The 16,582-nt window shown below is 30.3% G+C and overlaps 1 protein-coding gene across 1 annotated transcript in view; it reads left to right on the top strand.

Moving 5' to 3' along the window:
- Positions 1-1,097: 1,097 nt before the first annotated feature.
- LOC134686135 (ALK tyrosine kinase receptor-like) overlaps positions 1,098-16,582 on the top strand; it is a 36,193-nt gene continuing 20,708 nt past the window's right edge. The window contains exons 1-3 of the mRNA XM_063545808.1: positions 1,098-1,722; positions 11,202-11,333; positions 12,022-12,217. Coding sequence (XP_063401878.1) covers positions 1,281-1,722; positions 11,202-11,333; positions 12,022-12,217 — 770 coding nt within the window. The 5' untranslated portion in view covers positions 1,098-1,280. The remainder of the gene's footprint in view (positions 1,723-11,201; positions 11,334-12,021; positions 12,218-16,582) is intronic.

The raw sequence follows: 16,582 nt of genomic DNA on the forward strand, positions 1-16,582 counted from the left end.
CATATAGCACCTCGGTGATAGTGTAATTCTTATGATAAAAAATAAAAGACCAGCCACAGTGACATGATGATATGATGAACTTCAATAGATACATCTTCCGAAAAGAAAACCACACGCATTTAATACATCGTTATTATAATATGCTAGTATGTAAAGGAACATGTTATTACAATTTTTGGTTGTGGGCAATTATTGCAATAGTCATTTTATTCCTGCTTTTTTAATTGGTTGGAGGGAATGTAAGATATTAGAAAATTATCAAATATGATCGTCTAGAAAATTCATATACTGTACCGAGTTTTATCTTTACCATTTTGATAATGGCCAAAGTCAGGTAGACGGATGAGTAGACATATCTAACCCAGTCAAATACGTTATGTATTTGTCCCGAGCCTGGAGCCTTTACATTTTCTACGATCTTGTATCCTAATTGTTTTTGTTACAATCTTTCACAACTTGAATTCCCTTCTATGAAGTTGTATACTTGGTTTACAGGTTTTATAGCATGCATATATCTTTTTCACTGTTGAAAGGTACGGGATATATGGTGGGGTATAAATGTGTTGATATTCCCTTTAAAGTCCTCTGTATTTCGGTTTAGAAATATGGTATATTTTTAATCACAACAAAATTATCTTATTCCTAATTCCTGTGACAGTGTACACTATGCGTAAGAGATCAGCAAAGTTATAGTAAATGAAATAAACAATTTCCCACTTTATAATCGCGTGATCAGAAATAAAATGAAATATTGCATTTTATTATCAAAGTTCCAAGGCTAAGTCATTAATTACGTCCTTTACACGCATTAGCTTCCACTTTACTCATTGATTATTGACGGCTATTTGAGAGAATTTGTCATTCAGGATTCTATCTATTTCCTGCCGTCTTCTGCGGTTTCTTAGAAGCTGGAAATAATGCAAATATAGGATTAAAATATTCATAATCAATGTTTAAAGTGTGGTACCTTTATCAGTTAAGTAGTATCATTATTTTTTCTTTGACTCCCCCACAAGAACATTACATATATCAATATTGTTTTAATATCCAATCAGCGATCTTGTTTACTTTCAGTTTCACAGCTAACATCTATAAAACTGAATAGTATTGAAATACAACTAATGACATGAATATGAAGCAAAGACTACTAAATACAATTATAATGCGTTACAGCAGAAAAAATCGTTATCAATCGCATAGTTCTGTTTGATTAAATAAAAAAACAATCGCTATATACAAGACAAAAGTGAAATACATAGAGAACTACAGCTGCATTTAAAATGAAACCCTTTGACTTATCTCTTATCTTATTTTTTGTGGAATGTTGTTGCTGCATAGTGCCTTTCAATCTGACATATTTATCAAGGACATGCTCGAACAATTGGAATACCTCTGGACTTTTCAGTTTCTGCTTTGACATCTTTAACAAGGATTTTCCAAAAGGATATTTATTAGGAGATTTAAAAATGAACATTGAAAAAATCATAGAGAATCCAAAACGTTTGAGAGTAAAGACTTCCGAAGGTAAATCAGTGGAATCATATAGTGTTAATCAGTTGGTAGAAATTAACTTTGTTACTCGGAATGGCAACATAACCACAACACGTGCTTTTCAAAATTCGTGTTTTCTTCAAGAAAACTGTACAATTGAAGTATCGTTTCGTACATCAAATTATTCAGAGAATCAAACTTCCCATGGCACGTTTACAATACAGTTTCTAGGTATGTATCTTAATATAAATTATTATTATGTACATGTTAAAGTTATAAGCTTGTAGTTTATGGTTGTGGTTTACTTAGTTCATGTCTGTCATATTTGTTTTTCTTTAAAAAACTAAATGATTTATAATATAAGCGACAGTTTTAAGCGAAGACGTTAGTTTTCTTTTTTAATTGTAACACTTTCTTTTTTGTAGGGTCCTTTTATAGCCGACTATAGAGTATACGTTTTTTCTCATTGTTGAAGACTGTACTGTTGCCTTTAAATGCATTCTTCCACATTTTAACCCTTATAGATAGTTGTCGTATTGTCAGTACGTCATACAGCATTTCTTTATTTATATATATGAAATACCTTGAGTAAAAGTAATTTATACCAAAAGCTCTTCAACTTTGTACTTTATTTGGCATTTTTTACTTTTTTGGATTCGAGCGTCACTGATGAGTCTTTTTTTTAGACGAAACACTTGTATGGCGTATTTACAAAATTTAGGCCTGGGATTTATGATGAGTTTATTTATAACTTATGCAATGAAAATATGTTTAAAACAATATTTCTATTTTTACTACGTAAGATAAGTATATAAAGCTGATATCTGTCATAGATATTAATTATCAGAACATACACCATTAATAAATTTAAGCATCCCTCTTGAATGTTGTTTTGCCAAGTAACGATGAAATAGATAAAAATCACACATTTAATTTAAAATTATGAATTATTACTTTTATAAGACAAGATTCTTTTCTGTATTATCTTGTTACACTGTAGCCCTTCTCACGAATCAAGTGTCAAACCTTTTTAATTGCCTGTTTTAACGTAGTTATATTCAGATTCATAATTGATAATCTTAAGCAGCTTGTCATATTACCCGATAAAACTTCCGATTTAACAAAATGCTAAATACGAAAAATAAGAAAACAAGTACTATCTTTTAAAAGATAATCGACGCATTAAGATGGGAGAAAATTTTGTTATGTATTTTTAATCATACATAAAATGTGCTTAAAATTTAACGTCAAAAGTCTGACAATTCTGAAATATGTCTGTAATGAATGTATAGACCTGTTATAGTAAGATCATCTTATTTGGTATTAGATGCAATGTTCCGGTTTTCATGTGTAATTGTTTTACCACAAATGGTTTGATAAGCCAAAATTAAAAATAAGAGAAAAAAAGGGGGAGATTTGGCGGTCATTTGTATTGTTCTCAATTTCTGACGTTTCCTTATAACCTTTGTATCTATTGGGTGTTTGGTGTTTTTATATGTTATAAATGTACTGTGTTGGTTGGAGAGGGCTTATATTTGCCTCGCCTGTTTATTATGGTTCAATAACATTTTGTTTAAATTATCAACAAATAATACGTTTACACTTTTATCTTATGATAGTAAACACAGTTATTTTATTTTATGTTTATAAATGGGAACACAAAATCTATTTACATATCATGATATATAATTACATTTTAGTGACATTTTTGTTACAGCCGATCGATTGAGTGTGTAGTTAAAGGTAGTATCTTTGGTGAAGTCATTATAAGGTTAGGTAAACTACCAGAATAGACAATAATATATCTCTCAGTAGGACTAGGCGAAAAGAGGGTAGTACACCTAACCTAATTATGATTCCACGGTTCAGCTAACAAGCAAGTTAGCCAAATATATACCGTTTACCTACACACTCAATGCAATTGGTTGTAAATGGTCAATAGATCATCCACTTACTTTGCTTCCACTGAATTTGTGTGTAAAGTATGATGGGGAAAAAGGAGTACGAATTTCATATGAACACTTTCGATTATATTACTTCCAGTTCGCAATTTAAAATCTGCTTCTTATAAAAGAGTAAAAATAAACTGCAGATAAATTAAGATAACAATTCAACAGAGAGTAAGTCAGTCAAATTTTGATAATAAGATAGTTTAAGAAAAGTTAGCTTATCAATTTCCTAACGGATTGATATCTGATTAGATTTAAATGATCTATATAAATAAATGTGCATTTCAAATATGACATACGTATAGTTTGACTGACTGCCTTATTACTTTATGAATATTTCAATATAGGAGTGTCATTTGGGTTTTGCTTCCCTAGTTGTTTTTGGATACCTTATCGATCGTGACACCCTACACATGTCTATGTATATCTTTTTTCATTCTGGCTTTCTATTTCTAAAGTTCATTTTAACATCTGTTTTGGTAGTCGAACGACTTATGTTTGATATATTGCTTTGATTGTTTAACTATTTCATCGAAAAATTAAGTAGAATTTTTTTTTTTAGCATACTGGTTTGTCGAGATGATGAACAGCAATAACATATCTGTTTTGTGTATATCTTTATTTTCATGTATATTTTGAGTTATATTATTTGTATGTATAAAAATTAAAATCACAAAAATACTGAACTCCGATGAAAACTCAAAATGGAAAGTCCCTAATCAAATGGCAAAAACAAAAAATCAAGCACATTAAACAAATGAATAACAAATCATTTATTTATTTATTAACACGACGGGTGCCACGTGAGGAGCAGGATCTGCTTACCCTTCCGGAGCACCTGAGATCACCCCTAGTTTTTGGTGGGGTTCGTGTTGTTTATTCTTAAGTTTTCTATGTTGTGTCATGTGTACTATTGTTTTTCTGTTTGTCTTTTTCATATTTAGCCATGGCGTTGTCAGTTTGTTTTAGATTTATGAGTTTGTCTGTCCCTTTGGTATTTTCGTCCCCCTTTTAGCCCAACCCCATTGCTGAGCAACCAATAATACATGTATTTGCAATGAGTAATGCTTTTAACATTATATTAGAGTCAAATAAGTACATTTTACAGGAACTGAGGGACTTTTTAAGGCAATGTGAGAGTGTCGTTAATTGCATTTTTGAACTGTCGCATACCTCAATATCATATTGTTCCATCATAGTCAGCATTAAGATAACAATGATTCTATAGGTTCGTAATTAATGAAATGGTATTGTTACATGTAGGATATACTGTTTCAATGTCAAATAAAAATTGTATTGACTTTATCATACAGTATTTATCTTTGATATATGAATTGCATACGTTTGAAGAACACATGTTCGTGAATAATAGATGAAATAATCACTGATAAACTATCTGTATAAGTGATTGAGTGGTAAGATAAAATACAATTAAGACAAAATTGTGATTTATTTCTCCGATATTTAGTTATTGTTTTTGTCTTCATTTTCAAAGAACATGTAAACGTAAAATGTAAATTTGAGAGTTAAAATTTCTAAATACATAACAATCACATGTTGTATTGGTGCAAAAAGGAAGATGTGGTTTAAGTTCAACCGTGATCAAATTACAAGATCTGTCGATATTACAAATACACTTCTAAAGATCAAAATAGACACAATCATGTTTACCATGTTTACATTCAAATTGTTTTCATGGTGTTTTTCATATTTTTTTTATGGTGTTTTTCAAATTGTTTTCATGGTGTTTTTCAAATTGTTTTCATGGTGTTTTTCATATTGTTTTCATGGTGTTTTTCAAATTGTTTTCATGGTGTTTTTCAAATTGTTTTCATGGTGTTTTTCATATTGTTTTCATGGTGTTTTTCATATTGTTTTCATGATGTTTTTCATATTGTGACAGGTTTTGTAGCTTTCGAAAGTTAACAATGTTTAAATTGAAATATGAAAGAAATATTGTACTCAAATCTCCCTCAAAGCAAACCAGAAGATTTTTTTGTTTACAAATCATGTCATTGGTTTCTTCGTTCAAATTGGTTTTTAATTGCCAATCATACTACATCGTCTAATTCTTTTTAGTAAAGAGTCATTAAAAGCATAGCCAGATTACTTGATAAGTAATTCTATACAAAAGTGTAGCCACAAAATATATAAACGACTCTTCTAATATTGAAATGCAGACTTGCAGTGTTCTATTTGATCGGAACATGCTGTATTGTATCACAGCGACTTATACCATGCGTAATTAACTGTGAACCATTCTAGTATTCTACATGTTCTATGCTTGATTTGCTATACCTTGATACTTTAATAGTAAACAATGTTATTGTGCGTGTCTTTATTGATTTGTTGATTCTGAACATCTTCAGCTTTATCAAGACTTTCTATACAATATACATTTTTTGATTGAGTTAAGTCTTCCAATTGATATTTTATCGTGTGTTTTTCTATGTTGTGATGTTATGCTATTGTTTTAGAAAAAGGGAGAAGGTTTGGATCCATTAAAACGTTTAATCCCTGTTTGCACCTGTCCTAAGTCAGGAATCTGATGTACATTAGTTGTCGTTTGTTTATGTAATATATACGTGTTTCTCGTTTCTCGTTTTATTTTATATAGATTAGACCGTTGGTTTTCCCGTTTAAATGGTTTTACACTATTAATTTTGGGGCCCTTTATAGCTTGTTGTTCGGTGTGAGCCAATGCTCCGTGTTGAAGGCCGTACATTGACCTATAATGGTTTACTTTTTTAAAATTGTTATTTAGATGGAGAGTTGTCTCATTGGCACTCACACCACATCTTCCTATATCTATAATAAGTTTTTTTCTTTCAAGTCACACAATATTCACCAGCCGAACAACTCATTCCATTCATTATTCTACTTCCAAGAATTTCAGACTGTTGAGTTCTATACTCCGTGTCACATTCCTGTTAAGAATATGAACTAATATATCAATCATTTTTGAATAGATCATTATTTATTTTTTCTATGTAAATGTCCTTTAGCAATATTTTAGTAATAGACAGTCTATCAGTATTTGTAGAATTGATCAATTGCGTACGAAAAATTAGCATTGATAAAAAGCACACAATTAATATCCGGATTAATGACTATTGTAATTGTTTTATGCTAGGACGACGGTGTATATGATTGCTTCGAGTCATTTCCTATACCGGAAATGTTTTAAAAATGAAAGTGCGTTTGTGACGTCATTTGTCAGTCAACCAGTGTAGTTTAGAATTTCAGATTTTGACAAGAAATGCCATTCCATTGTCAACAAACATCAATAACCATAAGTTGGATACGCATACAAAGCTGATTACGGTATATTCCAATAAAACATCAACAAGGGCACAAAAATAAAAATAAAAAACTCATCTGATTATCAACAATAGTTTTTTTATGTCATCCAAATTGAATCTTGAATTTTAATGCAATTCGTTGAGATAGATATTTGTCATTGAGAGTTAAACAAAGTATATAACTAACGAGAACCACTATTTGGAATCCCGATTTATTTTTTGCATGAAATATCTCGAACATTAACAAAAATACCCAATTTGTGTATTTTTGTATTTCCATTTTGTCAAAATCCACACTCGTACGAATAGTTATCAAAAGTACCAGGATTATAATTTTATACGTTTTTATACTTGTACTGATTATGTTTGACATGGGGAGTAAAGCTATTTCGTGAAGTTAATTAGAGGCCTTTACAATCATCTATTAACTCTGATTTGCATAAAAACCACTTAAGATAATGTATCACATTTTAATTGATTTATCGTAAGACATATAGAAAAATAATTTCGTTTGAAAAAACTCTATTTTGAGTAGCATCTATTCCTTTTTAGCCATGGCGATGTCAGTTTATTTTCGATCTATCAGTTTGACTGTTCTCCTGGTATCGTTTGTCCCTCTTTTGTATACGGGTACCGTCCAGATGCACAGATATAGGTTAACAATGATAAATCATTCCGTATCAATTAAATAAAGGCAACAGTAGTATACCGCTCTTCAAAACTCATAAATCCATGGACAAAAAACAAAATCGGGGTAACAAACTAAAACCGAGGGAAACGCATTAAATATATGAGGGGAACAACGACACAACACCGAAACGCAACACACACAGAAACAGACCAAGCATCAGACAAAATAACACGAGAATAACAAATATAACATTAATTATAATTAAACTTTTGCAACATCAGTACTTTTGTTTAGTATCATTTTCTAAAATCAAAGCTTTTGTAATCGGTCGATGAAATAGAGATGCCAAATTATATTCTGTTGTTCAGTTTGTTCGCTTAATTTCATCCAGTTTCAATTGAACTTTTATGATGTTTGCTCACAAAAAGATTTGGTTAAACAATTCCATTCGTTTGATGTGTTTGAGCTTTTGATTTAGCTATTTGATCAGAAATTTTCCGTTTTTTTTTAAATTTTCCTTGGCTTTCAGTATTTTGTTATTGGTTTTTCTTATCAAGCACATCGTCGGCAATAAATTTTTTTAGATGCATCAATTTGATCATTTTGCGCCTTCAAAGACGCCATTTTATGCCCTTAATTGATAGGATCTGACATATTGTGATTAAATATGTTTGAATTCCTTTTGTCCACTTTTGATCTTATAATTTTTATTTTCTTTTTTCTTACTATGTATTATTATTGGTACTTTTACAATCTTAACAGTTTTGTATCTTCCTTTTATTTTACGTTTTTCAAGACAAAGCATTTTTCATGAATCTGTTTTTATTGATTCAATATAATTGTAATCATCTGTTCTTTATAAATAGATGAACATTCGTATATTCGAAGAGTGTAAATAGAAATGTAATTATAATTGTATTTTCCTGTTAGAAATTCAGTAACAGACACGACTTTTTAATAATACTTAAAATTAGTTGAAAATATGCCATGTTTTGTAAAGTACAAATGATATTCAGTACAATATTAGTGTGCCCCTGTTTATAGGCTCATTCAAATTCTTTTTTAAAATACCGAACACCAAGCACATGATGTGCCTACTATTGAATAGTGCTTTCTCTGTCAATAAAATGGAATTTGATGCAACTGTCTTACAAGTGAGAGGTTTTGCTAGCTATACAATCAGAAACATGCTTTTACCAAGTCAGGAATATGGCAGTTTTATCCTTCGTTTGATGTGTTTTCCATTTTGCCATTTGATGAGGGATTTTAATTTGTGAATTTTCCTCGGAGTAATTTTCTAATTTTTCTTTCTACTATAGTCATGTTAACAATGATTATTCGTATTGCAAGAATGAACGTAAATGTGTTGTGTTGATGGAAAATTGTTCAATTAAACGAGTTGGAACACAAAAGGGGAAGATTGGAAGCCAAGTTGTCCCATAGAAGCAATAGTAGTTCAAAGATGTTCAGATATCACATATATAATACTCAGATACAAATCAGGGTAAAAATAATAGTAACAAAACACAAGAATGAAAAAATAGCATGCGGAAGGATGTTTGATGGAAAAAAGTACCGAGACCAAATGCGTCCACAGAGTAAGAATCTTTTACGTATACATTACTCACCCTGTTAATTGGCACTCAACCAAATTGTAACGGTCATAGTTAGAACATAATAGGTAAAAGAGTGGCGAAAGATACTAGAGAGACAGTCACACTCATAGATACACTGACAACGCCGCTGCTAACCAAAAAAAAAGACAAACAGACAAATTATAGTACACAAGACACATCATAGAAAACCAAAGATTAATCAATACGAACCCACCTAAAATTAGGTGTGATCTCAGGTGCTCCGGATTGGTAAACAGATTATGATAAACATATAGCACCCGTCGTGATGCTCATTTGATTACAAACCCGGTTCATGGGATTGTTCAGATTAGACGACTTCTCTGTTTTGAAAAGCATGCAAAACATGTTATCGTTGTCTTGTTCAACTGCAACGTGACAGTTCGACAAAACAAGTACAAGGTTGACCTTAACCTTCTTCTGATTTTCATTTATAAACATGAAAGTGTCAGAAGATAAAACTAAAAAACAGCAGAGGCAAAGTATATGACACTGCCTTGCACATTTTCTTATGTTTGCACATTTCCTGAATTGACAGATCAATTATTTACCCTCGTACTTTATCTGAAATATCAATTTCAGCATCATCCTCATTTAGTTTGATTGCATCCGTTTCGCCGCATTCACTTCCGTTATAATTAATTTCAATTAATGTTGTTTTTTTGTTATTTATTACTTTTCTACTAAAATATAAAATTATCTTTGACATTATCATGAAAAATCATAACAGGAAATAAAAAACGAGAAATAAACAATGTAACAACTATCCGCTTATTCGAAGCACCAAATTTTTGTTGGTTTCATTTTCCAGCCTTTGGTCGACATTGCTGCTAGTTGACTGCTAGTCTTCGATGAGTCATCAGCTCAGCAGTCAAGTTTTTTTTAACCGACACGATAAATACCATATTGTTTTGGAGTTAATACAATTGTTGGTTGTTCTGTTATTTAAGGTGCTCTCCCAAGTTATTACATTTTGGCTTTAAAATTTTTGATATGGGTGCAAGTGTCATTGGTTGGTCCGAAAATAACGGAATAATATCAAAATCTTGATATTTGACCCGATCTACAATACGACTTATGACGAATACAAAAAGAGAAGATGAATACGAATTCCTTGCTTAGTAATTAAATGCTTACTGACGATGCGATTTCGTCTATATAATGGATTTTCAAATCATACATAAATACATTTAAGCCTTATTCATACCTTATTTTACATCTTCAAGTAGACAATGAACATAGGTTGAGAACTAGGCTTTATGAAATTTTTTTGAGAATATTCGAATTTTCTGATTGTATACTTTCCACATCCATATGTTTATATCTAGCTGATATGATATTCCAGAGGTCTCATCGTCAATATTTCGTTGAAATGTTGTTTACTTCTAAATTATTAAATACGTTTGTTTATGCATTGAGTTATGTATTTTCTGAAAATGCAACTTTATTGATAATTTGCGATGAAATTTTTTGTATTGAGGAAGAAGTTCTTCTTCATGCTTTTAATTTGAAAATTGATTATTTTCTTATTCGTTCATAATGAAATTATTCAATTTTAAAATCATTCAATGGATGTTTTTTTTTCTCTTACACGAAAGAACCACAGCTAATTAGAACATTTCTACGAAAAACAACCACTTTATAATCATGATATGATTTTAAACATTCCCCAACATTATCGAAATTTGTTTAAATATCGAAATAATTGTAATGATTATCAGTAATGTAAAATATTTTCTGTTTCCTTTTTTCAATTTAAATTATAACTTGTACATTATCATGTTTACAATTCGATCATTTTGTTGATATAGTAGAGCACTTGGTTATGTCATTTTATATTGGGTTCCACTTTTTAGTATTTATTTTGTAATTCGATATTTTTGTTAATATTTTTATTTACTCTTATAGAATAAGAAAGAAAACAAGTATCATTGCTAGGGTAAAGTACTGAAAATCTCAAACACATCAGGCTCTGAAAAACGTGTAGTCAGAGATTTGAATAAATTTTCCCCTAATCATTTTGCTTTTATTAACGTACGTAACGGTTAGTTTTATTAACATGTCCAGCGCGTACATTGTACCAGTCCTAACTGGTCTAATTTTGTAATAAGATATCAGTAACTCGATTAGGTGTTGATAAGTTTTCCGACTGATTGCATTGTAATCCTAATTCAACAAAACGTTTCTATTACAGAGCCAATATGTGATTTTGACGAAGAATGCAATATGTTTAAAGATGAGTCAAAAATCAAGATAAACTACAATGATACTGAATGTAAAGGAAACTGTAAACCACTCCCAAATATTAAACAGGACCAAACAACAGGTAATTAATAATTTGCAGGGCTTTTTATGTTAATATCGAAGATATATTTATATAAGGGATTTCAACTCGATGAATATTTACTAATCGAGTACTCGTTAGATTTAAACCATACCGTTTTTTTACGTTTGAAAAACATGTTAGATTTAAACATCTACTCAATTTAAACACAAAATTATATCAATTTTACTCATTGCATTGTCTTATAAGCGCAAAACCCTCAACATTACTACAACAAAAAGACTGAATCATATGACATTGATTACGGGTATGTTAAAAAGGTGGACAGGGGGGGGGGCGTGTAAACATGTATGCATCAATAGTCAGCTCGTCTTATGTCATCTGTGAATGATACAATGTATTGCTATATTTGTTAAGGCATTGAAAAGTCTGAAACATCAATTTTTTACGCTATACAATAATTAACTGGAAAAATATAATCCTAATTTTTTTATGTTTGAGTTTGTTTTTTATTCGATATTTTGAACGTTTATTTACTAGTTATCTTATGTGTTTATGTTGAAGTAACATTAAAGGCAAATACGAAATGCTTGTATCCAAAACATGTTCTTTCAGCTTCTGTACTTCAAGACTATACGCACATGACCGTATTCTTAAAAACACAACGCAGACCACACGTTTGAACATGTTTCAGACAAATATATCTTTCTCTTTTTTGTTGTTGTTGCAGGCATGTACGGATATTTATCTCTATCATCATGGAGTCATCCAGCTATTTTACAAACAAAAATGATTTTTGGTAGTGGTTACGGATGCCAATTTCAGTACTCAATTTGGGTTTGGCCGGAAGTTACGGTCAGGATTTTTGTTAATACTCCTACGAAACGGAAAGAATTGGATGAAAGAATATTTACATATTTTGTAAAGTAAGTAGATCGTCATACTTTCTCGTTATACTTTTCAGTATGTTTTGTTAGCAGGACAGGTCTTAAACGGTAAATCTTCAATTATACAGTAAGGAAAAAGTTATTCATAGATGAAACTATATCTTTCATCTATAATAGACAAAAAAAATACAAGCACACTTATATCAGTGCGTAACAAAGGGTTAACTTAAAGTTCTCTGGGATCAGGCTTCATGCTATAATAACGTACGCTCAACTTCAAAGAGGATTGCACACATCATCGTGCCTACCTTATGATATTGGGTAATACCAAAATTGAAATAGTGTATGATTTCAATACAGAAAACAAATTAATGAAATTAGTTCTAATTACTCCACCATGCTAGCAGATATAGTGGTGTAATCATAAGATATATGTATAGCCCTATGTGCATTCTGTTTAAAGCTCCAACTTAGTTACACAGATTAATACACCGAACAATTTAAATCATGATGGAGTACCTTCTACAATCATTGTAAGATGTATATACGATTTCTACAACCTTATCCCCAGAACAATAAAACATTCGCCCTCGTTTTTCTATTTGAGGCTCAAAAGATAGCAAATACTATGAATTATAAATTAGATCACTATTTTTGCAGAAAAAGTAATAATACTTTAATAAGTTATAGCAAATAAATGTCACCTACTATTCCCACGAGGAACATAAACTTCAAACAATATAGTATGATCATTAGATGAAAATTTACAGTGACAAATTATCATTTTGAAGTAAAGGAGCATTAAACAACGAATCTCCGGTTCTGGTTAACAAGTCAAACAAGAGAATATGCTTATAGAGAAGTAATGTGTTATATTTCCTTGTCATCTTATACGTTGTTATTTAAATAAAATCACAGACTCTTAATATGCAGCTATATTTATTTTCCTGAATAACAAATACGTATTTATCTTAGGTTTCACATTTAAATTGGATAAATCGCTGCAATTATAGGATAAATCTTTTGGTCCACGTTAATCATTAAACCCAGTAATAAAAGCAATCTCTAGATAAATATTAATGAATACGTATTGTATCAATGAAACAGTATCATTCTAATTATACCATGAGAACTGTTTTTATTGCATTAGTTGTTTACAATTAAAAGACAGAATAGGCATAAAAGAAAACTTTAGTACCCGAAAGCAACAATTAATTTAGGATCGATTTATGCCATTGATGTTTTTTTCTTTCTAAAAGTACTGAAATATAACTTAAAGATAAAAAAAATTGTTTTGCGTCATTGTATGAAGTGATACTTTAAAGAGATTCTAAATTCTACACATTCTAATAAGATAATTGTTAAGTTTTAATTTGTTTGTTTTTTCTGTGGGCAATGTTTACTTTTGATGCACTGGATAAAACATAACACAAAAAAAGTCTGTGAAAACACGAACCCTAACAAACACGGAAAGATGGTATCAGGTCTTGAAAATAATGATGATTTGCATGTTACACCCGTAAAGTGCAATCAACGATGAAAACAACCGAGTGTACCACAGATATGTGTTGAAGCGCATGTACGATATTGAATGCATTTATTGTTAATAACTACTGTATTTCCTGTACCTTATAATAAAGACATCAGGATATTTAAATCAATATTGATGGTTTTGACGTTAATGTCTTTCTTTAAAAAAAATAATAACCAGAAGCCGTAAAAGATCTATAGACCTTAAATTAGTGTAAATTATTATCTAATTGTTTTTCCAATGTCAACACTTTACAAAGTTATCCCGCAGTGAATAGATTTAAGAGCAAATAGACGAAATTACTTGTCAACCAAAAATGAAAACCATAAGAACGAAAATAATGCTAAAATAGTGATATATTCCTAATATGTTATATCGTGTCATGTTTAAAAAAGTGAGATTTTATTTAATGGCGTCTTGTAGTTACCTCGGGGTTCTAGCAAGTTTAAACTGAAATTTCGTATTTTAAAGATACTAATTGTTTTATTTAAAAAACAAATTACATATTATTAGAATAGCATATTTCATTTTGCGTGCAAATGATACCATGTTTGTGTTAAAAAGTGGCGTGAACGTAGCATTGATGCAAATGAGACATTGTGCAAAAAGATACATTTTTATCGTAAACCTTTCCTACTAGAATTATTTATTAATTCAGGAATGACTGTAATATCTTTTCTGTCTATGAAGAAATAACATAACAAATTTGGTGCACACTGAATAACGCGCATAGCGGGTTAATTAACAGTGTGCACCCCATTTTTTATGTTATTTCGATTAGACAGAAAAAAATATTACAGTCATTTCTTATAATTTAATTCAATTCCATTATAAGCCGTAGAAAACCATGAAAAAACGTTGATGCCGTCACGGTCACATGACTAAATTATGTATATGGGCTCAAAACAAAATAACGTTAGCCAATCAGAAGACGCGTTACATCCAAAATTAAATAATATAAAATCATTTTTCTGTCAAACTTTGAGGTTTCTATATATTTACGTTTTGGACAACTGATTATGATGTACAGACTTCACGTTTGCCTATAGTTATTGTTTTGTTCACAAATCGTAGTCAATACAATGGAATTTGATGTGACTGTCATACAAGTGAGAGGTTTAGCTAGCTTTACACTCATGTTTAATCCACCATTTTCCCCATTAGAAAATTCCTGTACCAAGTCAGGGATATAACATTTGTTATCCATTTGTTTTCTGTGTTTGAGCTTTTGAATTGGCCATTTAATAAGGGAAATTTCTTTTGGAATTTTCCTCGATGAGCATTAACAAAATATATTCCGCTTTTTATAAAGACTGCTTAAGACTCTGAATTGTATTCTAAAAGTTTAGTAACGAATGCACCTTATGACGGTTTTGCTCTATAACCATGTTGCTCGTCACCTGAAATCGCTTTCATATGTTTTAATACCAGTGCAAAAAAGTTTAGAAAAATCAACTGATGTTAAATCTTTTACTCAAAGTTAAATGATCATGTATTACGTTTTAATCATAACAGATTGAACATATGCTACCTGTGATGTAAAAACTTTTAAACAAGTGAAATATTTGTACAAAACCATCATTTAAACCAATATCTGAAGTTGGTCTTAGCTAACAATTTCAGACTTTTTGAAACATATTGTTTTTGAAAGAAATATGGGTTTGCTTTTTTATTATATGTTTGCTTATTCTATTAACTGAATAAGAAAATAAATCAAAATCAAACTGGTGATATCTATCAAAAATATATTTAACAATTTATAAATTTATGGGTCCCAAGCTTTTTTCTGGATTTTTTATCAGTAGGGAAGCTTAAACCATACAATATAACAGCCAAGAATATATAGATATTAGTAAAAGTAAGATTCAATATGATCATACAATAATTGTTTCGGATATAGTTATTATACCATCGTGACTCATATCATTGGGCACGTAATAGTATTCTCACTTGGACAACAACATAACTGTATCTATATGGCCATTACTATTTAAGCATAACAAACAAATCATGACGATTTCATTGATATATCAATTACCAATTTGAATATCTGCTTGTCCCATTCTGACGTCTAAGACTTCTAAACAATAAAAGCAACTGCTCAGAATCTATCATTACACACATGTCTGATTTAGTAGTCAGAACTTCAGTACTGAAATGATTTATAACAAACCTTTCTTATTACCTTTTTACAGATTAAGAAACAATGAAGAAACTAATTTACAATTTTGCTACTATTTTAAGGTTCCTATGGTCATTGAGCAGTGAAACTGTTTCGGTTCGAATAAATCCTGTGCTTTCACGTGTTTTTGGTTTTGAACGTTTCTGATGAAGGTAAATCCAGAAAGCGTGACACATACAATTGATGAATAGTTTATTGTTTTATTCTTAACAGAGAGGTAATATTTTGTATAACTTGAATCATTTCCGGAATAATATCTAAAGTGAAGAACTTTTATGGACTTTGGATTTGTAAAGACATTGAATTATCATTATTATCTTTAAACAACAAAAATTAAAAATTAAAAATACAAAACAACTAAGATATTGAATAAAGGAAAATGGAACAAATTCAATAAGATATAGAATACTGATTAATTTCATATTCAAAGGAACGTTGCTCTAGCTGCCAGTACATAACTATGCATGGCAAACTGAATAATTAATGCTTTCAAATGCAATCCTTTATGCAATCAATTAAAACATTTTGTGTTGTCACCTAATTGATTTAGCGCAATGCAATTTACAAAACAGGGATCGTAACAACATAGTATAGATAGTTGAGTCCTTGGAATCATATCATGTTGCCTTTTTTATATACATAACATAATCTAATTGATAGCCTATTTTATTCAGGATCAATTATCGCAATA

Source organism: Mytilus trossulus, chromosome 10 (genome assembly GCF_036588685.1).
Source record: "Mytilus trossulus isolate FHL-02 chromosome 10, PNRI_Mtr1.1.1.hap1, whole genome shotgun sequence".
Classification (NCBI taxonomy): domain Eukaryota; kingdom Metazoa; phylum Mollusca; class Bivalvia; order Mytilida; family Mytilidae; genus Mytilus; species Mytilus trossulus.